A 26,804-nucleotide genomic window follows, 5' to 3' on the forward strand; every position below is an offset into this window, starting at 1 on the left:
AATTATTTTGACCCTTCAAACTTTCTCTGAGTCTCTTTGTGTGTGTGAATGTTACAGCAGATTCAGTTTATTAGCTCAGACAGAAAACAAAACCCCCAAAACTTTAGACACGATGACAGCCAAAAAAATCAAGGTGCTGGAGGCTGTTGAAGAAGCCAAGAAGGTTTGTGAGTGTACGCTTGCCATGGAGAGAACCGCTATTATAAATGATTGTAGGAATAACACACAGACTCATGCACACGCACACAGGAACAGATGAAATACCTCTACCAGCCTGAGGATCTCAAATTATGAACCAGCTCGTCTGGCACCAAGAGGTCTGAACTATGACAGGAACCGAAGGTTCTGCTCCATCTGTAGCCGATGACAGACAATAACTGTTTGATATCTGTGACTGATGTAGATCACCTAAGTTGCTTTTAGACAACTTGCATTGTCTGTATTTTTTACATCATGCAAAAACCAAAACATTGATTTGTTTTAGTGTCTGTTTTTGGCCCTTTGTTGTCCATTTATAGTTATTTGGTGTACTTTGTGGCCATTTTGCATCTCTTAGTTTTCCTAATGTTTATTTGTAGCCTCTTTGATGTTCATCTTGTGTCTCTTTGTCGCTTCCAGTCTTTGTGCTCCCCCGGGGCCCCTGAACCTTTGGACCCCTGGGCCATTCAGTGATCCATCTACGCACACATGCATTCATACACATGCTTGTTTGTAACAAACGCATAAAAAGAGTGGGACACTGAATGAAATGAGAGACTCATAGGTCCATGACGGTGTCAAATCATATCTCCAGCAAAGAGTTTTTAATGGCCGTGTCACTGACCTCCTGTAATACATCTACACGCTCAGACGTTCGGGAGCCGAGCGGTTTCACACCTCCAAGCTATTGTCAACTTGAGAATTTACAGTCAAATGAAAGCAGTGCAGCTACCTTTTCATCCCCTCCCCTCCCGCCCCCGCTTTGCTCGAGGAGGTGGTGGAGGGGGTGTTTCTTTACCCTTTGTAGTAGTCACAGCTCCAAATCCCATTTGTAATGGTTATCAACGGGTTGGGTCCTCACAATAGCTAATGGGGAAAACAAATCGCTATTTGCAATGTTTATCATTCGATTAACCTTCATATTATCCCTCTGTGTAATTCGCCTAATTATGAGGGGCTTTATGCTGGCTGTGTGATGGCTCCTTGTGCAAACAGGTCTCACTCCTGCCTTTTAACTTAATAGAGTGTTTTAGAAGACGGCCTCCAATGACGTCAATGATGATGTCTATTTATTTGCAAATTAAAACTGGCACACAGTTTACAGCGGAAGCAATTGATGCCGCTGATAACGTATTGTGACAAAGTGGCCACTGTGTTGAAGGAGAAGAGTAACCGTTGATGTCTGCCACAGCAAACCGGCCCAACAAGTTAGTGCTCTCCTCTCGAGGGAACACTTGTTGTCAAACTTGGAGTCAGACCTCCCCCCCCCGCCCCCCCACGCGCGCTCTCTCTCGTCGAGTTACGGTCTGAGTGTAGACACGATGAGTTGTGATTGAGACCCTCTTCTTCACACAGCTCTGAGCACACTCGCTTTGACGCAACACAAAGGTGATTTTGCCTGCTAGCTTTCGCACCTCTTTGTTGTCACGGCCGGTTTGTGTTAAGTGGCCAATGCTGGCGTGGGGATTGACTTACAGCGAGTGACTGCGAGTTGGGAGTGTTGAAACAGGACCGACTGTTGTTGGTGTTAGACGCTCCACTGTGATTTATCAAGACCCCAGAAAAGCTTTTTCTTTTCTTCTCGGCATAGACACACTCTCCTCCACACTCTATCAGACTTTCTGTGACTAGTCACTGGTTTCACTTCTTTGTGACCTCTCCGCTTCTTCCCTTGATTATAGTTGCAGTTTAGTGACTGTTGACATGACAAAAAATGATATGGCCTACAAATGCCCTCTGAAAAGGTCTTCTAATGAACAGTTCGTCTAACCAGGACCTTTGTGAAATCTATTTGAGTACTAGTGTAAGTGCTCATAGAAATGTGAATAACACTGTATTCTCCTAGTATTCAGCATACGAGCCAATGTGTGCTTCGTGAATTACATATTAATAGAATCACTTTAATTTAAATTCAATCACACAAACTGGAGATGACAGAAGTGACAGAGAAGATTCAATTGACGGAAAAAGAAATGGCAGCTGTTTTGCCGTTTCATTTTTATCTGTAATTGTCCATAATTTCGCAGTCATTTTAATCCTTTTTCAAGCGGAAAGGACAACAATTCTCTGCTGCCAACGTTCTCAATTGTGAGGATTTTCTCTGATTTATATTATTGTAAGCTGAATTTCAGTGTTTTTAAAAAAAAATTATTTGTCGGACAGAACAAGACATTTAAAGACATCACCGTGGACATAATTGTTTTCTGGCTGTTTTCTTACATTTTAGGAGCCTTGAGAAATTGTTCAGTTTAACTATACAAAATAAATGGCATGCGTGTCTGCTGTCTGAAACATGTTGAATCTTCTTCAGTGGAACAGCGTAAAACCAGCTTTTAACAGCACAGTGTTACTAATGGTCAAATACGCTAAAGAGGACTTTTTTTAATTGATCAAATGTTGGGCACTTTAATGAGTAACGAAAATAACCGGCAGTTGCAACCTTCCAAAAAAACTCGCTAATACCAAGTTTTTATTCTAAAGCGTCATTCAGCCAAAAAAATGTATTTATATTTCAAGAACACAAATAACAGATTCAATTTTTTTCCAGCTGCAAACGTTTTGTTAGAAAGAAGAGACAGCAGTCTGGCATTTGCTTCCTAAAATGTTTCGACAATTGAGTGGTACTGGCTCTGACCGTAGCCTGACACATTAATTAATAATGTGGGATGAAAAGATATGCAAAAATCTTGTCTGGATGTGTACCAATTTTTTTTTTAATTTGTCCTCTTTTTAAAAATTTTTTTTTATCCCTCTGGGGATTTACCAAGACCTCTCACTGTGTTGGATTTAACAGAGATGTTTCACTTTACTTAAGCCATACCTTACATGTTCTATAGTGATGAGGCAAGTAAGACATTACTGTCCTGTAGTTACACACACATAATTCCTGTATTAAAGGGATAAAGAAGTTAAATCTGATACTTTCTCACATTCACGTGCACCTAAATCCTAATTTGGATTATATGTAGGTCATTGTGTGATACAAAACTGTTGGTAAAGGTACAGATAATGTCAGTAAAATGGCACATGTTAGCCATGTAACATTGACCTATTCCATTACTCTGACCACATCAATATATTTCATTAATTGTATTTTTTAATGATTAAATAAATGAAAGACCATTGAAATGCAGTAGAAACAGATTAGCAGCATCAGGAAGCAAAAATAAATCCCTGTTCTCTGCTTGTCCGTTGACGTTGTGGTGACCTCTCCGTGTCGCTGTGCTGTTTGCAGTGGTTATGTTTCAGAACATGATGTTTGACTTGCCCAGTCCTCCGATGCCCTGACGCCGCCGTTGCACTTCCACTATAAAAAATGTATCACTTGAAAGAGGTCCAAAACAGCCTTTTGCTATTATTAATAATACGTCGACACATCAGCGTGGTGTCAGACTTCCGGGCACTTTCAAATATTTACCCCTTTTGCACAAAACATGTCAAGATTCATAATGACCACTTGAACTCTTTGCTCTTCCGCGGCTTCCGAGCGCGGCCAGCGAGCTCTTGTTTGTGTAATGTTGCATTAACCTGTTCAGCCATTCAACCAGCCGTCTGAAGCCGAGCGAGATCGACGCTGGGAAGGCTCGGCAGCAACCTCTTGCAGATGGGAACCTTTAATTTTTAAAGCGTTTTCATCCGCATGGCCGACCCTCCGCACGTTGCGTCACAAACCGTGAGTGCTAATCCCAGATGCCTCCCACCCTTCTATTTGGTATGAAGAACCTGCCAGCCAGAGTGTATCTCCATATTCATCTCTGCAGTGTCTTTTTGAAGTGATGTTTTGATCGGTGCCTAGTGAACCAGCACCTGTGTAGTTTTAACTGAACTCCACTCATGGGACAAAGCACAAGGTGGAAGAAAAGCAGTATAATTAGAATTAAAATCTTATTTCCCTTTTACATTTTTTAAAATAGAGCGTATTCACGTGACGTCATCATCTCAATCGCGCCATCTTGGGGTCCACCTAGTTAGCCTGCTGCTGGTGGCAGTCAATGGGTTTTGCTATTGATTTTGCGTACTGGAGACAAGTTTTTACACACATGAAGGTTTCAAGGCGTACAAAAGTCTGCAGGCTTATGCTGAATTCACACCAAAAGCGTAACGCTTGTTTCCCAGTTTTTACTCGCTCGACACGTTAGGTGGTTAACTCGTTTTTCGTTTTTCCGCAACCAGTTGCGGTGGAAAGCCAGCGCGGCTTGAGTCCCGTTACCCCTAGTTACTATCGTCACGTAGCCCGGTCACGTTCCTGTAAAACAGTTTTCATTTCGGATATCGACCACGGGACATTAACAACTATGTCTGCGTTATGCTTGTTGTGTAAATACCACCAATAAAACAATGTCGGAACATCCAGCGCCCCGTGTCTGGGTTCATACTACAATCCGTAGTCGCACACAGCTGTCTCCGGCTCCAGGATAAGTGTTTGGATGAAGCCGCTTCCAGCGCTCACTCAGGGGGACCAGCAGTGACTGTTTGTCTGGCCGTGCTGAGAGCTGTTTCCATGTAGCCAGTGTTTTATTTTACCTTGAAATGAATCACTAAGTAAAGGAAGACATCGCCCGACAGTTGCCATGTTCATGGCTTCCTCCCAAGTTTCCATCTACAGTTCCTTTTGCGCAAGTGTAAGACATTGATTTTCGCTCGGCGAAAAAGCAAAAGGAGATTATTGACGAGAGTGTGTCAATGGAAACGTGCCCACAACCCGATGTATCAACAGAAACACATGAGAACAGTCCTAATGCTCATACGCGACTGAAACCGAAGTAAGTTAGATGCATTATTTGAAAGCTGGACAAGTTGAAGTACAAGCCTGTCTTGTTGAGCTGATAAACCCATATTCTGAATCATCAGTCCCACATCCAACAATAAGGCACAGTACAATAATCACAAGACACACCGTTTTGAACTGAAATTGTGTCTCCTTCAGGATTTAATGGTCATTTCTTAAGAAGAGCGGCATAAAACACAGCAAAACAATGCTGTGCATGGACCCCAACATGGCCGCCAAAGCTTGATGTGGTCACGGGGGTGAATACGCTCTATATAGGAACACTGATGATATTATAGACTGCATTGGAAACCCTTGAATATATAGAGAGAGAGAGAGAGAGAGAGAGAGAGAGAGAGAGAGAGAGAGAGAGAGAGAGAGAGAGAGAGAGAGAGAGAGAGAGAGAGAGAGAGAGAGAGAGAGAGAGAGAGAGAGACAGACACACACAGAGAGACAGACACACACAGAGAGACAGACACACACAGAGAGACAGACACACACAGAGAGACAGACACACACAGAGAGACAGAGAGACAGACACACACAGAGAGACAGACACACACAGAGAGACACACACACAGAGAGACACACAGAGAGCAGATAAGGACATTTGCTCAATTTAATTTGCAATCTCTTGTTTTGTGCTTCTGTGTAAAGCAAACCAGCAGATGGACCATTTTTTGGTCTTTGAGTCCGGTGTTATTCTATATATTTCTTATTTGTCAGCAAATCCCATGAAAAGACCAAATACAACAATAAAGTGATCCCACTAGAAATTATTGTGTTTAAATCAAAGCCTGCTATATCTTCTTGCTCCGTGCCATAGAGCTCCATTGTTGTCGACAAACACGCCAGAGCACCGAATGCGTATTAATTCGCTGCTGAAAATAGTACCCCAAGAAATGCCCCATTTTCTCTTGGTTAAGATGGGTTTGCTGAAAACTACAGTGCTCACCAGTTTAGTTTCAGATGCTTAGCTTTAACGTAAAGCTTGCATTGGTAGCGTTGTAGAAACCAGCCAGAGCCATATAAAAAAATTAATTAATTAAAAGTGAAAAATCCAGCTACACAGATACCTGATTTTTTTTGTTCTCCTTTTGTGTTCGAGCATCTAATTAATTGATTGATGTAGAGTGAATTTAAACAAATTTAAAAAAGGTTTCTGAAATACATGATTCAGCATATTTACTTACTGTTCATCTGTTACTGGTGTTTTATTTTCAGAGGGTTAAAACACTTCTGTGTCTGCTGCTGTAACCGGAATCAATCACCCATAGATGTTTGTCTATGTTAAAAAAACAAAGCCAAAAAAAGAAGTTGTTGAAGCTTTTTTGTTGGCAGAATAAGTTCTGCAGTTCTGTGTATGTTTTCAACATGCGATTGAGAAGATTTTACTAGAAAGCATGTTATTCCCCCCTCCCCAAAAAAATCTCTGAACCCTGCCATTTAGTGTTTGAATTCTGTACTCTCTGTGGTCCTCTTTGGATGGTTTTTGTTTGATAGACTCCTTGGTGGATATGAAAGATTAATGCAGCAGAAACACCTGCAGCAGTTCTTCAATGACAGCTGTAAAAGTGCAGCGGAACAGCTGTGAGAAGGCAGCCTGACTGCCGTGCCACCATAAAGCAAACTGTTAAACACGGTGTCACAGCTCGCCCCGGCAATCACAATTGACTTTTCTTTCATGAGGCTTCAATACGGATGCAGCCCTTTTAAATATTTTTTTTTAGACTGCGCACTTTCGACCTGTGCCATATGCCTTCAATATTTTTTTTCAATCCGTTCTGTGTGTTTTTGTACATGCCTTCTCGTGTTCACGTCATTTTCACGAAGGAGGGACTTTAAGTTTTTTTTTTCTTTTTCATTATCACTGAACACATCAAAGCTGATACAGACGAGCGGTAAGCAAATGCATAATTCATCTCATTAAGTAGCAGGAGATCACAGAACACTAAGTCAAAGTTAAATAAGCATAAAAGCATGTCATGTTGCGTCTCATCACGATGTTAGGCCGTGCCAGCGCAGGACAAAGGTCTGGAGAAGCGTCCCGCAGCCAGGCCACGTCTGTTGACTCGGGATGTTTGCAGCAGAGGTTCCACACATACGTTGGAGTTGTTTGTTGTTGGCTTCCTCTGCTGGCTTTGGTTTCCTCCCAGAGTCATAAGACAACCAGTGGGGAGAAGTGGAAACTCCCAAGTTGTGACCGTGATGGGCCGATGAACTGTCCTGTCAGCCGTCACAGCTGCATGCTGGTCTCCGGCCCTTGCCGGAGTTCCTAAATGTGAAGCAAGATGCAGTACATGACGGCGGTCTCGTGTCGAGCCCATTGTTTCGTTTGCAGCTATTAATGATTTACAGACGGAGCCGGACCTTTCACCAGAAAAGAGCGTTAGTTCAAAGTTGGGCCAAAATCAAACAGGAAATCAGTCACATGACCGCGTTTTCTGTTGGTTGGTACGAGAAGCATCACAACAGTTGAGAGCTATGAGAGACAAACGTTCTACATGTGGGAATAAAACTATTTATTCACAGTTCGAGCGGTTCCAAAGTGTTTGAATGGGGATGTTTTACAGCATTATTATTATTTACAGAGTGCATCTTCTCAGCTTATCCGGCTGCTTCTTAGAGATAATGTGTGAACGCAAACACGCTAGCGGCCAGCCAAGTGGACGCATCAATATCATGTGAATGGAATTTCATGACCATATTCTCAACGTCCTGCAGGACTTCCTGCTGATTTTTGGTAAAATAATTAAATAGTCAAATTCTCTAACAGCGTCACAAGTGAAAGCTTTGTTTCTGTAAAATAAAAAAAGCTGCCTCGCAGTATTTGTGACAATCGAAATTTGTTTATCGAAAGCCAGCAAAACCTGACTAATTTTAAGTAGAATTTGAATAAGTAGAGAACAATATGAGAATTAAAGGCCCTTGCAATGTTTTTGAATTTTTTTTTTACTTGTGCATCTGTCATGTTAAAGGACAGAGCTGAAATGAGGTGATTACATAAAGCTGAGGCTGATTCTTGTTGGGCCTTAAACTTGAAAAAATGCTGAAACTACAGTGCCCTGCTGTTTTATGAAGTCAGATAGACGGGCTAATTTATTGTATGTCTCCACCCTTTTATGGAGTCTGGCAACAATACGGAAAATATTGAATGCCACTAGGCATGTCCTATAATGTATAATATAGTATATTTCTACTTAGCCATTGTGGTATTTGTCTGATCATGCAGAAAGTTGCTGGTTTTTAGGATCTCTCCTGTTGAGGCTTCTACCTCCACCTCAACACCATGATTGTGGTGCGTGAAATTTCAACACTTTTTCAAACCTCCACAGCAACATTTTTCTTTCATATATAATGTCCTTGTTCGGTATTTTTTTTAATTTTCTTTTTTAAAGGATTTTATTGCATTCCTTCCAAACCACAAACATGTCAATAAATTTGAATTGGGACCATTTCTCCATTAGAAAGTAGATTTATTAAAAATTTGAAGTCAAATGGGGGGGGAAAGCAATTAGAAGCCGTCATTAACACGAGTCCATGGATCACGATGCTGGTTGTAAACTGAGGTCATTGGTGCTTGTTGGCTTTTGCAGTGTTCCCAACAATAGTCATGTTTTTGAAGAAAAACTGATTCTAATGTGCACTTTAAGGCCGAGGATACATAAAGTGACACCCCGGTGTGAATTATTTGCCATCATCAAAAAAAATGTAACCACACACTGAAACCGACATTTCCCATTCAACGTGTCGCCCATTGAATCTTGTTCACACATCCTAAGATCATTTCTCCCTTCTTTTTTGTCGCCTCCTTTTTTAATTCATCTTTTATTTTGTTAGCCATTTGAGCGTCTAGAAATGAAAGCATTTGCATTGAAAGGACAGGTGGGTGTGAGATACCAGCATGTCTGAATCGCAGCATTAAGAGCAGGAAGGGGGGTGAGGAGGGTTGGGGGGGGGGGGATATCAAAAGTAAGAACCATTCAGACGGCAGGAGGAGCAGGGATTTCAGCAGATATTAAAAGATGATTGTGCGTGGGCTTTTTTTTTCCCTCCTGTGCTCCGGAGAAAGAATGTAAACCCTGTATCAGTCAGACCGAGGATAATAAACAGCATAAAAACATCAGAACACAGCACAACAAACACAAACAAAAAAGAAGGATGGGGGAAAAGCACAGCGTATAAATAGTTCAAATATTTCAAGTGATTTCAGAATGCGATGGTGAAATACTGGATGTTTGTGTCCTCAGCCACGGCAAAGTCTTTGACTCTGTTGTTTCCACTGTAACTGTATTATGGCCGTACTCATGCACAAATACAATATAATAAATAATAATGATAAAAGTCATTATGTTGGTTGGCTATCAATAATGGCGGCACCTTGATGAAGTGTTCCAATAGAAATAACACAACAAAGATCAATTAATAAAATGTCAAAAAACAAACCGCGCACGCACTTATAGATTGACGGTTGCATCAACACAACATCACCGGTCATTTTTCGATCCTGTCTGTAATGAAGTCTTTTTGGTTTGAGAACACTTTGTTGTTTCTGCCGCTCTTTGTCTCACACATCACTTTTTTAGATCTGTTGTTCTCGTTGCAAGAAAACAATGTAAGTAAGAAATATAAAAAAGGTTCAGAGTTCAAAGTGGTTTCTTCTCCTCTTTGATACTTTAATTAAATTGGACACATGTCAGAACACGCAGCGTATCGCAAAATAACATTACCAGCTGCTTTAATAATCTGACTCAATAGTTGAAATACAGGAAGTACTGTGGACTTGAATCACGCACACGCATCGACGTGGAGACGGTGGACAACCCCCTCCAATGTTATACACAAATATATCGATATCAGAGGAAACGATTACATCATTTTCTACCTCATCATTCTCATTTTTATTAAAAAAGAAGTTAAAATGGTGTTTTTGTTATTTTGTTTTTAAAAGTCACCAGGATCTTGCAGCATGATAATTGATGAAATAAAATGGTAATTTAACACACAATATGCCTTTTTTAAAATGTTTAAAAAATTGTCACCGGCCAAATACAGGCGGTTACTCCGGGTGTGAAAAGTGAAGCCAATGCGCCGAAACCTGCATTCTTTCAAATTGCCAGTAGGGGGCTATTATCAACGAGCGTTCCTTCTCATAACTTTGAGTTGGACACTGTGTGTTCAAGCCCTCACGATGTTTCTCCTCAACCGACATGTGACGCGTCGTCCTGCCAGAGAGGGGCAGGACTCGAGAGCCTCTTCCTGGATGCGTAGGACCGGTTCTCTTCTTTTTTTGTATTTTGAGAGACTCGTGTCCTGTTCTGGAGAGAGGAAGCCTTAGCTGTGTGAAGATGAGGAAGCCTCGAGACTCGCATGGACGCCATGCCTCGTCACACCTGGGTCTCTGTAAAATGATCGTCAAATCGTTTGTTTTGGGCAGTGACAGAAATTGTCGATAGAGTCACCGAGATGGTTTGAAGCGCATATAAAATACATGGGATCAGTGTATTATTTTAATCAATATTATAATTTTTAGGATATTGCAGATAAAGTTGAATATTCCTGTTCCAAGGACTGCTGCGGTTTGACGTATGAAGTCCTTTTTGACTTTTACGAGGCCTCCTGCTTTTCTTTTCCCTGGAGAGAGCACAGTTCTCGACAGATTGTGTATCATTCCAGCTGTCAGTTCCTCCCTGGCAGTACCTTACTGTCAGATAAATTAAGTTGGGCAGTAAGGAGCTGCATTCTTTCATTAATTGACTTGATTCACGTTTCCTCACGTGCTTTTCAGTCTTCTTGTCACATGACCTCATGTCATCCTGGAAGTCACAGTTTTAAGTAACTTTCATCTTTCCTCCTCAGAATCATGTGGAACCAGGTGAACAGCAATGACCAGACGGGACAAGTGGCCGCCAGGATGGAGACCACATTGGGTAGCGCGAGCATCTCCGTCTCGCAGCAACAGGCACCCAAGAAGTTTGCGCCTGTGGTCGCCCCCAAGCCCAAATTCAACCCTTACAAACACGCGGGAGAGCCCGCCTTCTGTGACAACGCAGGTAACCACACACGAGAAACCAGCAAATCGCTAACCACAAGCAATTTACAACTAAACCTTTAGAAGCCCCCCTCGCAATCGGGAGTTTATCTTCAGTATGTCACATTACTATTGTCAGACTTTACTCACATCAAGCACTTCTTATGTTGCCCTCTCCCATTTATTGTGTCACTCCGCTTTCATGTTCCACTTCAGCTTAAATGATTCATTTTTCTCAACAATGAACTCTGCAGTTTCCCTCAGGAACAAGTGAACTTGAGAAGCAATGTCACCATATTGATTGTGGGGAGTCGCACAGTCTACAGTTTTAACAACTTTAACTGTCGAACTATTTCCCTTTCAAAGCAGCTACTGAGCTTTGGTTAGCTTTCTCTGACAAAACACCTATTGAAGAAAAAGATTAACATGAAAGCTATTCGTTTAAGTATTACAAATAATGTATTCACCCTTTATTTTCCCAGATAGCAGAGCTACTTAGTGTTGGTTTACACGGTTACAATATGATTCATTTTTACGGCCCTTAAAAGCTCATTAATGAAAAGATGTGACTCCGGCCGGCCAACATTATTCTGCATCTGGACCATGAACAGAGCAAAACAGAGGAGCAGTATATCATGTAGAACAGGAGCATAATGAGACACTGAAACATACTCAATGATGCGCCAGATCATTTTATTGTTATGGTAACACCGATCATCCACCCTTTCATTGAAGTGTAATTCTAGATTACTGCAACATGGATCTTGTGTTTGTAGTTTTGGCCCTTGTTTCCACATTTAACAGAACAGCGGATTGCTAGACCCCAGAGACCCACATACACTCGACTCTTGTCTATTTTTAGTGGATATAAGCGATCTTTAGGGGAAGATAGCCGTTCAACGGCATACGGCACAAAGTCGTCGAACACATCGCATGAAAGCCAGGAGCCTGAAGATTCATTTAAAACAGGTTGCTCTCGTCCTGAATCCCGAAAGTGTGGAAGGCCTAGAACCTTATGATGGAGGTTTTTATAGCCATTCCCATGCTCTAAGTTATTTCGGTTGATTTGTCCATTTGTTGCTTACAAAAACTTGGTGCGGAATTAAATTATTTTTGACCACTTGAGTATCAAAAAAAAAAAAAAATCCAAAATCCCACATTGAGACTCTGCACTGTGGTTTGATATTTTAAACTTTTGGATCTTTCTGGCAAAACTGCATCTTTCATGGCAGCTTTCTAAAAGCTGCCTAGAAGTTATTTACCACATTGTAAACATACCTAGAAAGGCTAAACGCGCTTTGAATGCTCCAGGTGCTATGGTTTCAAGTGTCATGAGGCTGTGAGTTTCACAGAGGTCACAACATGTTGATTTGTAGGGTGACGTCAAGTTTGAAAAAACTGCAACTACAAGCAACATCATCAAACATGAGTACTATTGGGCTCGTTGGATCCACAGGGGTCTCGGCTCTACACTCACAATTTATGCAATTCCAAGACTGATTAAGAACCGCAGTATGCAGAAATATTCAAACACACAATTTTAAGAATAGGCAAAGATAACACGTCTATACTGTATGTTCTTTGCCCCAGACGGCATGGGATTATCATATAATCTGCAAAAGATGTCTTGAAATGAGAGATCAAGCGACCTTTTTAATATTGTAAAGCCAGTTTAGACAGACTTTGCGGCGTGATTTTGCCAGCATGACATTGTACCAATGGATTCATCAGGCTGTCTAGTTTCAAACCAGCCTCTTCACTTCAGCTTTGAGACTCTTTCGGGTCTTTGGTGTCAAAGGATGGATCGAGCATGTGTGTGGCAGCTACTTTGTTAATGACCGGTCGTCACTCTACTTTTGTAGCCTCCGTGGCAGGGGGAACTGTGAGGCCTTGCAACCATTGCATTTTTTTTTATGGAGGTCTTCTTCACACGCACACTCCCATATTTGCATTGTGACAGAGGCCTTGTTGCATGCCTAATTTCCAATAGACATACAGTGTAAGAACTGCGGTTTGCAGTCATCTGTGTATCCAGGAAGCCTTGCAAAATCTGCTATTTTCTAGCCTCCCCCATGAGAGCTCATGGTTTGTTTGAATAAAAGAGTAAGATAAGGTAAAATTCAATAAACTGAGCTGCTGCGGGAAACACTGAGCCCTTTCTCAAAACTTAAGTGCAAAATGAACGAAAAGATGAATAAATATATCCATGTTTGTTAATCTCATTGAACGAGTGATAATGTAAAGTGTGACGTAAAAAAACCGAAGCGAAATATATTTTTAGAAATTTGTAATTTTTTTAAATTTGAGTGATTGACATCAATTTAGACAAGGTAATTTAATGTATTAATTTACGTTAATTTTAAGGTTTGTCACGATATCTCAATATATGATTTTGAAAAAAGGATAAATTATAATTTTTGATAGGTTTAAACGAAGAAACACAATAATCCGACCATTTCAATTTTATTTGAGTAATTTTTCTATCAATAAGTATATCCTCTTTGAGTGCACAGTGCCAGCCTCCAGTGAGCCAGTTGTTATGAAGTCAATGCCACATGTGTCCCACCTCCCCATCTGGTCCATGTGTTGTAATGTGACTATTATCTAAACCTTTAACCTCAAACCCCCCCAGAGAACCTTCAGATTTCCAAAACACAGGAAACAGTTATGAAATTCAGCGAGCAGTGACACACTGTCAGGTTGAAAACACTGCAGTCCGTGGGGGTTTGTGGTTTGAGTTGTGAACCTGTCTGGTACTCCAGATGTTAGTTTTGTAAGAAATGTTCTTCGACGACTCCCGTTTCAGCTCTGCCCACTAAGGGGGAAAAAAAAAACACATCAAGCCAACCTGTTCATTTTGTCAATCTGGCCTTTGGTGTCCATCGTTGGGCTTGGCCGAGAATGAAAGTATATACATGGAGCCCTCGAGGATCAATGATTGTGACAAAAAAACGCTTTTTATCAGTTGTATGTATTTATATATTAAACAATATTCTAGCGACATTACCTCCATTTCTAGTGTCCCAGAAGACACAAAACTTGTGATCTCTTAAGGCCCAAAGGCTGTAAAAGTCTCATTTGACGCAAATTAAACGACATCTTTGTGTTTTTACATACAAACCCTGAATACCTCACCTTTTTATATTATTCCTGTGAATGAAAGTTTCACTAGACAATGTAAAATTGACATCTCTTGATTCGCTAGATGTTAGAAGTATCACTCTGTCGGCGTTGTATGGGCTACAAAAACACTGTTGCACAGACGCTCTTATCTCAGAGAGGATCTTTGGTGACGCTCCGAGAGCTCACGAACCGGCCATCAAAGCCACAAATGAAATCTACATGAAGTGGAGACCTACCCACTGCTGTTGTTTGACACATTAACCAGTGAAAGTGACAGTTGTAATATCCTCGTTATTAATTCATCATTTATTTCTTTAATAAAATATCGCCCTCTGGAGAAAAATCCTTCGCGTTTTGATTTTTGCTCGCTCTGTCCAAACCGCCGTTGCTGAGTCCTCATTTGACGTGCAGAAATGCACACAAGGTCGCTTTTGGCGCGCGTTCGGACATTTTAAAACAAAAGGCTTCTTTAGTGTTGATTATCACTCTCTGACCACGTTCACAGATTCTTTGATTTTCTTTTGGAAATGTAAAATATATAATATTTAACTCCATCGTTAAAACCTTATAATTCCACATTGTAATTTGCTCACAAAACATTTAATCTAGACACCCGACTTATTTTTCATAATGAATCATTGACTGGGGTTAAGAGGATTAATGAAGAGGGTGGGGCTGCATTAGAAAAAGATGTAATTGTTGTAATGCAAATGTTCACATTGTTAACATCTCATAACCTCGGTGACTTCATCTCACTTTTCCGTTCCCTCCATTATTCCATCACTGTCCTCTATTATCTCTCACGCTGTTCACATTGACTGTGACAGTAATTACATCTACTGGGCATTGCTCTGAATTTTGTCTTCATAATAAAGATTTGGTTGAGGTCAACTATAGAAACAGGGGAATATGGAGGAAGCACAAATTAATATCTGTTTTAAAGACCTGGCAGCTGTTTAAAGGACGTTATCTTCTTGCAGATATCTTAACAGGGCAGCGTGCTGTCGTTAAACTCAAGCGGTTAAATGTTCTGCCGTTTGGGCCACAGCATTATTTTTCATTAAAACATTAACATTTGATAATGACACTGGTGATTTAGTTGTTGTCAGCATTTTGAACACGCAAATATGCAAAGCCATCTGCAGACATCTCCATTTGTCAAAGGATAAGACATCTTTACTGGGGGAAAACAAGATTATCTAGGTCTCTCTCTGTTTATTTATTTAATATCTTTTATATCAAGTGTGGGGAGCGTCTGATGTAAAAAAAAAAAAAAAAAAAGAATATTGAGGATTAGCATAAAAATTAGGGACAAGTCAATTTGGCACAGCGCCTCGCTGTCCCTTTGTGTGGCGGGGGCCGGTGTCGGGCTGCAGCGAGCAGCCGTGTTCATTGTGCGGACAAAAGAAGCCGCCGCAGACGGTTAGCGGGTCTGTCCTCAGATTTATTTCATTTTTTTTTATTTATTAATTTTTTTATAGGTTGAACTTGTTCTGATTAAAGCCCCGCAGCAGGAGGACGTGGATGACATATAGTTCTCAGACATTGACCCTTCACTCAGAACTCCTTACAACAGATTTTAGGGTTTAAGTTGATCTCAGACGCTACACGAGCTGTCGGCAGGTCACTCGTGATTGCTTTTTGCACAGATGCATTTCAACTTCTTCTGTGTGTCTTCTGTTCAAGTTTAAGGGTGGGAAAGCACACAGATAATGGTTGTGGGATGATGATGATTATGATCAGGAGCAGCTCTGCGGCTCTCTGCAGGAGAGGTGGACAAAATATTATGAACAAGTGTACGAGGTAATGCAATCTACTGCAATAACATCGCAATACAAACTAGCTTTCTAAGGCAGGTTAGGCTCAGTTTGGTTGCAGTGCGTTGACAACAGTGTGTCAGTCATTTTATACCATCAAGCAAAAAAAAAAGCCTTCATGTTATTGGCAGACGGAGGAGAGAACAGGAGCACCTGTGCATTATGCTATTCACTGGCCTTGCTTGAAATCTTCTGCAACAAAGGGACCTTTCTTTTTTTGTTTATGTTTACTGAGGGAATACATCAAGAGAGAAGTCCTTTACTCATAGACTTCTATAAAATCGTCACTTAAAAATATTCTCCCCATAGACTTACAGTACATTGGCAAAGTGGAGGTCTGTTTTTGATCCCATTTGAATTATGCCATGAATAGGGATGGGTATCGTTTGGGGTTTTTCCAATACTGATGCCTAAACGGTGCCTGAACCAATACTTTTTTATTGCCAAGGCCATTGTTTTTCTTCAATGTGAGCAAAATATTAACTGTTTAAAATATACTATAAAAATAAATACATACAAACCCTTCAAACTATACTAAACTAAACTATACTGTATATGTATATATATATATGTATGTAAGTATATATATATATATATATATATATATATATATATATATATATATATATATATATATATATATATATATATTTAAAAAAAAGAATAGACCAGCATAAGGTGGCCTGATAGGGAGCGTTTGCAACAGAACTCCACTCAAAAACGGTTGGATTCTACAAACTGCTGCTTTACTGGACTAGACGTCATCATTAATATCAACTGGAGAGCTTTTCTGGACTACAGCTTTGTTCCAACAGGCCGAGGACGGCAAAAGCTCCTGCACTCATGTCTCCCCAGCTATCACTCTGTGAACGCGCTGCGTGTGTGTGCGCTGGCAGCCCCGCCCCCATGTGCCTCGCTGCATGACATGAGAGGAAGCGGAGCAGTAACTGCGCTCTGATCAGCACTATTTTAAAAAAGTATCGATAATAAAAATATGCTAAATCCTATTGTTTTAAAAGTACGAGTACCACGCTTTCTTGTGAGTATTGGTATACTGTTCAACATTACAGAGTAGTGTAAAAAAAGTATTTAAATCAGCTCAGGTCCCCAAAGGAGGCACCCAAATCCACGTTGTGTTTTCGTCTGGTAGGTACCGGACGTCTTGAAACCGGTGCAATATTAGCACCAGTTCTCGGTACCAAACCTTAGCCATGAATTACACACCATAATGTTTGTCACTTTAAAAGCAACTTGTTTCCCTTCATGAAGTTCCAATTTGTAGGGTTGTAACTGTTGAAGTGTACGACTGTGAAAACAGATTACACACCAGTCGCGTTATAGTGGCCGTGTTGGTGTTGAGAGCTGCAGTTCACAAACATAACATTTTCTACGACGGTTCCAGTCGGGGCCGGTTGGAGTCGGCTCAGGGCTCTCGGGGACTCCTCCCACGAGAGAACAGAGGGGCAAGGACGGAGGTCGTGTCCGTGAAACGAACTGGAGTCAGTTTCTGTTTTCCTTTTGGGTCCTTTTGGACAGGACAGGATGTATTGAGAGATGCACCATTGTTTTATTTTGTCTAACCAGCATTTTAAACAGCTTCTGCAATATCTGATGATCTGAGTCGTGCGTTTAAATGGGGATTTGTTTCTTCTTTTCTTTTCTTTTCTTGTGTGAAGCAGATGTAAATATTCATATGGTGTGACCAGCGAGTGTAGCACCACAAACAAAAAGATTCACACAGGAATGAGTCCTCACCAGCCGCCTCCTTCAGAATGTATTTATATTATGAAGAGATACAAATCTATCTAACTTAATGAATCAAATCTGATTTCCTTCAATAAAAAAAGAAGAATACTGAAGGCCTTTTGTGACATTAGCGTGGTGTTTTGCCTCATGATGTCCACCGTTGATCATGAAGCTTGATAAGTTTTTGCGAGGAAACAAACATCCGAGAAGGGTTGCTTTTGATCCAACTTTACGGGCTGAAGTTACCAGAAAACACGCTAATTGTTTGCTTAGAGCAGTTCAAAAGTGTCTAACATGTGCATAAGCGGTTTTTATTCCTCCATGCCTGACTGGCCAGAGGCAAACTAACTACCGGTTGTTATGTCAGAGTCCCTCATGGGTGTTGCCATGAGAATTGGCAGGAAATCCACCAATGAGTGTGTCGGTGTCCCCACGGAGCCCACAGGCCGCCACACTGAGCCGGCAAGAATACAACAACTCGCACCTCAACTTCTCGTTGCGCTTTGTCTGCAGTGTGCGGAAAGTTACTCTTTCAATCTTTGCTCCAAAGTTTGAGCTTTCTTTGTTTTCAGAAACTACTACTTTGTATCTTCTTTTTTTTCAGTGTCTGTTCTTCTGCAGCCACAATGAGAGGCACAAATGGACAAATGAAAGAGAAAGCTAACAGTGACTCAGCAGCTTGACCATCCGGTGGGAATCAGTGTTAATGTTAGCAAGCTAATCTAACCACTTTTAATGAAGCGTGTTCCCTGAACAGGACAAATATCTAATGTTCTGAAGGACAGGTGCTTCTTTAACAGCTAACATGTCGCCTAGCAACGCTGACTCTAATGTCAGTCACCAGCTGCCATGGTAACCATCTCGGCTTAAAGCTTGCAAAGACGCGGTTTCCACATATTGTCTTCCTGCGAAATGGAGAAAATCACGTACAATATCAGGATTAAAATTACTTCGCAAAAAAGTCTGGAACTAAAATGTCATTTCAACTTCAAAAGTTGTAGCAAAATATATACTGAGTGATACATTTTGCAGTGGAAACATATATAATAATAAATTATCATCATCATGATGAAATAATAGTGACACAGATTCTAAGCAACTTGACATTTCTTGTCCCCAGTAATGAACCGAGTGGTCTCTCTCTTTGCTGGTGCAAAATGCAGTACTATGTTTTAGTCTGACGGAGTTTAAATATCACCATAATATTTACTCTGTGGAACTTGTGAGCACGGGATATCCTCTCGGGTATGTCCCTTTATTAGCTCATCAAGTCATGAGATAAGAGTTCAAAGTGGATGTAGGGCTTGTTAGCACACATACTCTCACACTCAAACACACACTCATAGAGCAAGTGTCGGTTTACAGTACAGGCTGCTTGGAAGGTTTTTGTGTCACAAAACTGAGTTTACAGAGCAGTCACCATCTGCCGTGACCTTTGAACCGTCTTTTCTCCCTCTCCCTCTTGTTTGCAGGGAATGACAGAAAAAGATCTGTGTCTTTGATGAATCACTCTCTCGGTCATCGGGCGAACCCTTCCTCACATCACATTTGAAGGCCCTAACTGTTCCCATTACATGTTTTTAAAGCTTTTGGATGGAATAATACAAAATAAGGCCTGCTCTCAAACGGTTCACCTATCCTTCGCATTTGTGTCTTCGCTTTTATACAGAGACATAATCCGTCTATTCTTCCTGATCTGAATGTTATCCCCCCCGTGGGAATTCTCCTCAGAGCGACAGAAGCCAATTTGGGTCTGCCTCTTTACACTTAAAAACAAGTATATCTCCAAAGAGCTCAAATCCCTCCCTTCCCTCTCCAAGCCGAATGAAGTCATAAATCACCCCTCTTCGCGTCTCATGCTAATTAAGAGCCGGGCTCAGCTACTCTTCTCCAGCGGAAGCTGGAATAAAACGGCTCCGTAATTACGTCAAAACAATGCGCTCAGCCTCCGCTGCAGCACACTTGGAATGGGCCGCGTCGAGATAAAGCCTGTAGACCGACACCCAGGACTTAAAACACTTTGTCCGTTTGGTCCGGAAGGGATTAAAGATTTTTTAAATATATTTTTTGCTACTGGATAAAGTAAAAGCCACTTCTGTGATTTTCTCTTATTTTTGAAACGATTAAGTTGGTGGGAATATAAAAAATAATCAAGTACTGGAGAAGTCTTATAAAAAGGAAAAGCTTTCGGCGGTAACTCAAGTTCAGATGCTGGGAGATAATTTATGTTCCGTGCGCCCAAACACAGTGAAAAAAAGGACACATTTTTCTTCTATTTTTTCATGTTTTTACAGTGATGTGACAAAAACTCCCTTGTGTTTGAGGTTTCTCCGGGTTTATGTCCCCGGCTCCTTCTCTTGCGAACACGAAAACGCCCCGGGTGCGTTATGCAAAAGGCGGTTTGTCCTAAGTCGTTAAAGACCAGATGGCCAGCGCTTACACACGTGTAACTCTGATAATATTGTACATATGTAAATCTGTAAACATATGCTCAATCTTCAGCCCCCACAGAATACGCTAATCCTCAACACAGAGCAGAAAACATTTTTTTCCCCCAACTTTTCTCTACTGGTATTTCTCTTTTGCAACAAAATGCATAATGCGTATCCTTAGCAACGTCGCCCTCAGAGTTGGCAGCCATTAGTCAAATGCTGCACTTGAAGTGTTTATAAATGTGTCACTTACTTGAGAGACAAAGTTTAATATTCGTCTCAGTGTCACAGCTGGATCCATCGCCCACCCTTTCATCTACCCCTTTGCAATGCTCTGGTTCCCGATAACCAATTATACCTCTTACGTCCTCTCAAATAACGTTAATCACTGATCAGGATTCCTTGTTCACAACGACGCCACTTAAAAGCAATTGCTCAATAAAAACGTGGGGGAGGAGGAGGGGAGTTGTGGCATTAAGTCGCTCTTCCCGCTGCTTCTCTCATTGGCGCTCTGGAGCTCCGCTCCTCAACTCTGTATTGCCACAAATGGAGCCAGCTTCATTCACGGCACAGAGACCGCTCGCCGACCGGCAGAACAGGAAGTGCTCGACCGCTCAAACCCTTGTTGAGTTTAGATCCATTAGAAACCGCAGAATCACTGGATGAACGCAGAGGAAGGGAAGGGAAGGACGTGGACGACAGCGAAGAGCTGGGGTTCGAGCCCCGCTGGAGAGGGCCCCTGGCTCTGTTGTTGTTTCCCCACCATGAAACACTTGTGTTTATCGGTGGGAAGCCAATGAGGGTTCTCGTATTGGTTGGTTTGAAACAGGCTTGTTGTTTTCTTTCTTATTTTGTGTGCGTGTCTATTTTTTCACCCTAACATCTAAATAAAGGTCATCTTTTAAAGTCCCTGCAGATCTTCACAATTTTCACTATCTCCCTCCTTTTTATAATGACAGAAAAATAAATGTTGGTAAAAGTGACGAGAAGAAGCATTGAATTGACAATTGAAGCCACCCTGTGTACTTTTTGACCACTGGTAGTGCTATTGAGTAATGTGTTTGTGCACCACTTCAGAGAGAAATGGTGCAACAGGCAAGCACATTTTTGGTAAATAACATTGAATGCAAACATTAATTTGTGTGCTTACAAGAAAACTCCACAGGGCAACTTTAAGTTGCAGCTGTAATTGCTTTTTGGGTGGGAAGATTGTTCAGCCAGAGCTATTTACCTTTGTACACATGTCCAGTGCAAGTTGCTCTGTCCAAAGGGCGAGTTCTCACTCCTCTTTGGCTTTGGCAATTTGAGTTCCAGCAGTGCTGAAGAGACAGGTTCAACCCTTTTTAACATTTTGCCAGATGAAGCCAGTAAAATCCTGATTATATAAATGTACAGATGTATAGAGTCCGATATTACATTATTGAAATAAGCTTTCACATCACATCCTGCTTAAGTAGAGACTGAATTGATTGAATATGAAATACAGCCATGAAACTCACCTTAATTACTTGCGTTACGTTTAAAAAATATATAAAAACTAGGGCTGGGCAAGTTAACGCCTTAATATCGCGTTAACTTTTCAATCAATTAACGCCATTAATTATTTGATCATGCGTTAACTGCACTTTTTTATTTTAAAAAAAAGTTTTTTTTTTGGGGCTTTTACTTTGAAGGCAATAATTTAGGTTCCCCCCCTTACGCTTCCGTAGCATTACCAGACGATTGAACATTAATCGCGCATGCGCAAAGCTGCCGCTGATAACTGTCAGCTGTCCTTCACATCTCCACCTCATTCAACCAGACATCAGTGCACTTGTTCAAGCCAACACAGACTGGACTTTTCTCACTGAGGAAGAAAAACTGAACTGAACTAAACATATGAAAAGCACTTATTGCTTTTGTATGAAGTGAATCAACTGCTGGTCTTTAACATCTTTAAGCTTAGCAACAGACTGAACATGGACCAAAGAAGGAGTGGTTTGTCCCTCACAGGGACTCTTACTACTGAACAGTACCTATTCAGAAAAAAAAGGAAAAAATATTTATAAACTATATATGTATGGATGTTAACTTGCTGTTGCTCCAGAGTGCTGTTATATTGTTCTGATAACATTACTTTCAAATAAAAGCTGCAATACACTAGTTTTTTACTTCATTATTGAATTTGGCGCATAATGCAATTAATCGCAATTAGTCACAGAAAAATCATGCGATCAGTTAATTTTTTTCAACTTTGCCCAGCCCTAATAAAAACATAAACTTCCAGACACTGTGAATTTCTGGTCATTTTGTTGACATATCGGAGTCAACGGTTTATATAGAGGAGATTTTAGATATCTCGTTTCATATCACTTTAAAAATATTGCCAGCAGCCATAAAAAAAATCAATTTTTGCCATGTTTAGGAATAGAATATTCTATAAATCAGGCTATGAATGATATATGAACAAACCTCAGTAAAATAACCTTCAGTATATAGACAGGAATGAAATGTGTATTGGAAAATGACATACATTTAATAGACACAAATTATGCATACATACACACCAAAATGTGAATGTTGGATGTTTTATTTCCACTAGTTAGAAAGACAAATAGCCCAACATCTATAAATTCACCTGTGCATTAAACAGCGGTGTTTCTGCCGGTGGTGTCTCATCTTGATTAGAAATGCTTCTATTAAAAGATTGTCTTGCTTTCCACTGTTCCACATTCAGAACTCTTAAGGCCTTTTCAATAAAACATGCTTCTCTGTAACGTTTACAACCCTCGCATTTCCTGAAATGAGAAATCCAAAACATCTCCGATGTTCGAGAGGAAACGTACATGAAAGTTAATGTTTTAATTCTCCGTAAGCCAACGAGTTACAAGTGACTTATACGCTCTGGCAGAGAGGATCTGTGCTGGAGCGAGGTGGGGAGGGAGGGCGGGGGCAGAGAACTTGTTGTCGAGCGGCATATTTTATTTCCTCTCCCATGGGTTTAGAGGAGCTGTTGCACTCTGGAGTTTTAGCGGAGGCCACAAGGTTATTATATAAACAATTCACACGGAGGCCCTCAAGCACCCGAAGGGAATGTTTTAATGCAATGCTCACAATTTCTAAAATGCTGTGATGCTCAAGACGCAGACATGTGTCCAATTTTAACCATGCTGCATTATCACTCCGCCTTTCTTTTTTTCCCTCTTCTTTTTCTCTGGGCTGTTTTGTCAAGGCAAAATATCCACGCTTAATTAATTTGGTCAGCTGCCTTGGATAAACTACATTGATGACATCAATTAGATTCTAATGAAAACAGATAAAAGCCACGGAAAGCAAATGGAATTTCTGAACAGGACTCATCAAAGTCTTAGCGTTGGAACAAATTCCCATTACGTCTCATAAAAGCCTTTAATTTGCAAAGCTCATGTCTGGTTTGGTACTTAGAAGTACATGGTCGAATGATTCAGTCGCGAGTCCTGCGCCAAAAAGAAGCCAAATCACAATTTAATTTGGCAAGTAACTCCTTATCCGGTCTGAAACATGTGGTTGGATGCAATCCTTGGATTAGCGTGGACTTCGGAACTACACACTTGGCTCGTTTCCTCCTCTTCTGGCAGAACAAACACCTAGTCCGACTCGTTTTTAACACAGCATTTACATTTCCAATCTGCGGGACATAAAACTTGCGCTTGGCCTCAGATTAGTGCGTCTTAGTTAACCAAATTGCTGCAATTGTGTGCGTCAATCCGTTGACGTGGGATGACAAGGCTCCGTTTCGTCGTCTCTTTGGCCACCTTCCTCTCTTTTGGAATAACGGCATATCATCCTTCCGATGTCTTGGGTTTTATAGTTCAAGAGAGTGATAATCCATATTTCTCGCGAATATTGAAGAGATGGATTTATACCTTTCAGACAACTCGAGGATGAACACAGATATCTTTATTACTTTATTCTAAAAATGAAAGTGACTGTTTCTAGCAGAGATGCACAGATGGCACTGACACAGAGACATGCACTTTGTTCATGTACCACTAGTATCTGATGGGTACTTGGTATCTGTATCGTGAATCCAAAATGTCCCTCATTTTTTCGTGTGCAGCGCATCTCTAATGCGCTGAAGGAAAAGATGCGTCGCCGTTATTAAACCAACTATTTAAAACAGCTGAACCTGCTCGTGGTGCGTTTTCGATTGACGCAAATACTCAAAGTTTTATGTGTCGGTGTTCAGTTTTTTTCTGATTATTCAATCAGAAGTGAATGACAACATTGGGGAAACTGTTGACAAATTGGCTCCATCATGTAGTTATTTCTGCATCCTTTTTGATCCATTTATTGCAATTAGATTACTGCGAAATCTGTTTTGGTAAGCCTCAGGAAGCGCTGGAAGCAGAAGGCATCCAGGCCGTTTGGTGCTAAGCAGGAGGTGTACACTGGGTTTTTAGAGCTCTTTAAATGAAGGCAATTACCGAATGTGGCCAAAAGTGCCACTTATGAGGGTAATGAAAGCGCAAAGTTGTGAACTGTAAAAACCAAAACAAAGAGCTGAAAAAGGCTACGATGCTCCGTAGAGCTGAGAGGAACTGCAGACTTCATCATCCTGAGCCAACGCGTTCATACGACGCAGCTATGACATCAGTTGTTAAGATGAACGCAGCAGCTTCAATCTTGAGCACCAAGTTGTTGAATCCAAGCATTTGCGGCCAACGTCACAAGTACATTTGTGAAAAGACACTTTTTAACTTTACCTACTCACTGATGTTTTTTTAGCTTCCACAAATACAAAAACAGACAAAGTTAACAAAATGCTGCTCAATGTATGACACACACACACGCACGCACGCGCGTGCGCGCATGGGGATGTGCTCTTTTGCCGCACATCTTGCAGGAGCTAATGCAGATCGATCTCCATATTTATGCACAGTAACCTCAGTTTATCTCACGGCGTAATATACTGTTGACTGTGCAGAGCATCATGAGTTGTTCACCGTCCACTTGCATCAAAGACGCACAACTAAAGGAGTTTTTGCCGTTCACATTTTTTTAAGTGTTTCAATGTTTTGGTTTGTTTTCTGCAAACGCCATACTATTGAGAATATAAATAAAAATGTTAATTCAGTGGCGCAGCATCTGCTCTTTCAGAACTGTGACGGTTTGAAATGTAGGAAAAAAGGGGAAGTATTTAATAAGCTGTTTTTGTTCCTCTTGGTGTGTGTGTGTTTGTGTGTGTGTGTGCGCACACCCATCCCAGCGGACTACCCCCCCCCTCCGCCACCTGCCGAAGAGTCAACTGGTTTCTCACCACCTCCTGGTTCCTTCCCGTCTCCTCCACCGATGAACTCCTGCGATTATCAGGTGAGGGTGTGTGTGTGTGTGTGTGTTATCGCATTTAATTCCATCTTGGTTGTCGGGAACTCTCGAAGAGTCATAAAGGAAAGCAAGACGGCCCCGAGCTCGGCATTGAGTTCACGCGCTGAGTCCAGCAAAAAAAAAAAAATATAAATAATGAAAACTGCCTGTCCATTTGAGCTGCAGCCAACTGCAGAGACGTCCAGCTCCAGAGATGCTGCCTGGAGCCAGCCAGCCTGACTCGAGGACCCACACACAAGCATACGTCCTTCATTCAGTGCAGGAAGCATAGAAGGCTGACACCTATTGGTGGAGCCGGGTTATAATACCCACAGGCATCTGTACCCTTACAAGGCGGGGATGTATGTGGCCCCTGCGATCTGACCGACACTCTCAGCACTTGATCCCTGCTGCAAAAACCCCTCCAGGTGCTTCACATTCCTTCGTTCAGTGCCCCCCCCTCTTTCAAGCTTCCCTTTTTTATTTTATTTATCAGACTAGTTTCCTATCCTAAATGAATGCTGTGTAGAGACTGAGGGAATGTAAATAAGCAATGCATCATGCATCTTGCGTGTGTTATTACCTCAATGTATACTACCTCTCATAGTTATTATGCAGTTTTTTTTACACATTTCGGATCGGCTGAGCAGTTAGACATGAAATGAGCTATCGAAAAAAATGTACAAATTAAAAAATCGGAAAAAATAATAATAAAATAAAAATAATTCTACTATTTCTATTTCATTTCTTGTATAAAAATAAACAAAAATAAAGACCATGAGCATATTTATACTTAGGGAGCCCCGCCATCTCACTCCTTTAATACCAGCTCTGTTCCTCACATGTAGACAACATGGGTCCGCGCATTTGCTGACGCAGGCTTGACTTACTGTTTCCACTCGATGTGAGTGACTGCCAACAAAAATCCTTGTTTTCCAAAGCTGCTCGTCAAATCCAGGGAATACCTTCCAAAGTTGGTCTATTGAAGCAGAAATTCTACTCTGCCGCACAGCACCACAAGAACCAAGGGAACCCCCAAGAGTGAATTTTCTACATAAACGATGACGATATCCATCGGCCGATGAAGCCTCACATTGGCTTCAGCTGAACTTTGGAAAGTATTTTAACAAAAGAACAGATTCTGTCTCCCGTCAATGACATTGGAAGCTGGAAAGTATAAGCAAAAGCGTACGTATGGGGACCTGACATCAAGAACAATTTTTTTTTAAAAACTGTCCGTTAAGGTAAAAAAAAACAGTTAACATTTTTGTAGTCACAACACAGCTGCTATATTGATGAAGTGGACATGATAATAAGAGATAATCGTCTGCCAGCTTCCTGAAACGGCACCGGCAGTAAACGTA

The 26,804-nt window shown here is 41.1% G+C and overlaps 1 protein-coding gene across 2 annotated transcripts in view; it reads left to right on the forward strand.

The window, feature by feature from the left end:
- The window catches only part of lpp (LIM domain containing preferred translocation partner in lipoma), a 144,615-nt gene that overhangs the window by 44,013 nt on the left and 73,798 nt on the right, over positions 1-26,804 (forward strand). For both annotated transcript variants that reach the window (XM_068591496.1, XM_068591495.1), the window contains exons 4-5: positions 10,826-11,019; positions 25,343-25,446. In XM_068591496.1, the coding sequence (XP_068447597.1) occupies positions 10,830-11,019; positions 25,343-25,446 (294 nt within the window). In that variant the 5' untranslated portion in view covers positions 10,826-10,829. The remainder of the gene's footprint in view (positions 1-10,825; positions 11,020-25,342; positions 25,447-26,804) is intronic.

The sequence above is a fragment of the Clinocottus analis genome, unplaced genomic scaffold (assembly GCF_023055335.1).
Source record: "Clinocottus analis isolate CAN_PGR_092001 unplaced genomic scaffold, fCliAna1.0.p SCAF_25, whole genome shotgun sequence".
NCBI lineage: Eukaryota > Metazoa > Chordata > Actinopteri > Perciformes > Cottidae > Clinocottus > Clinocottus analis.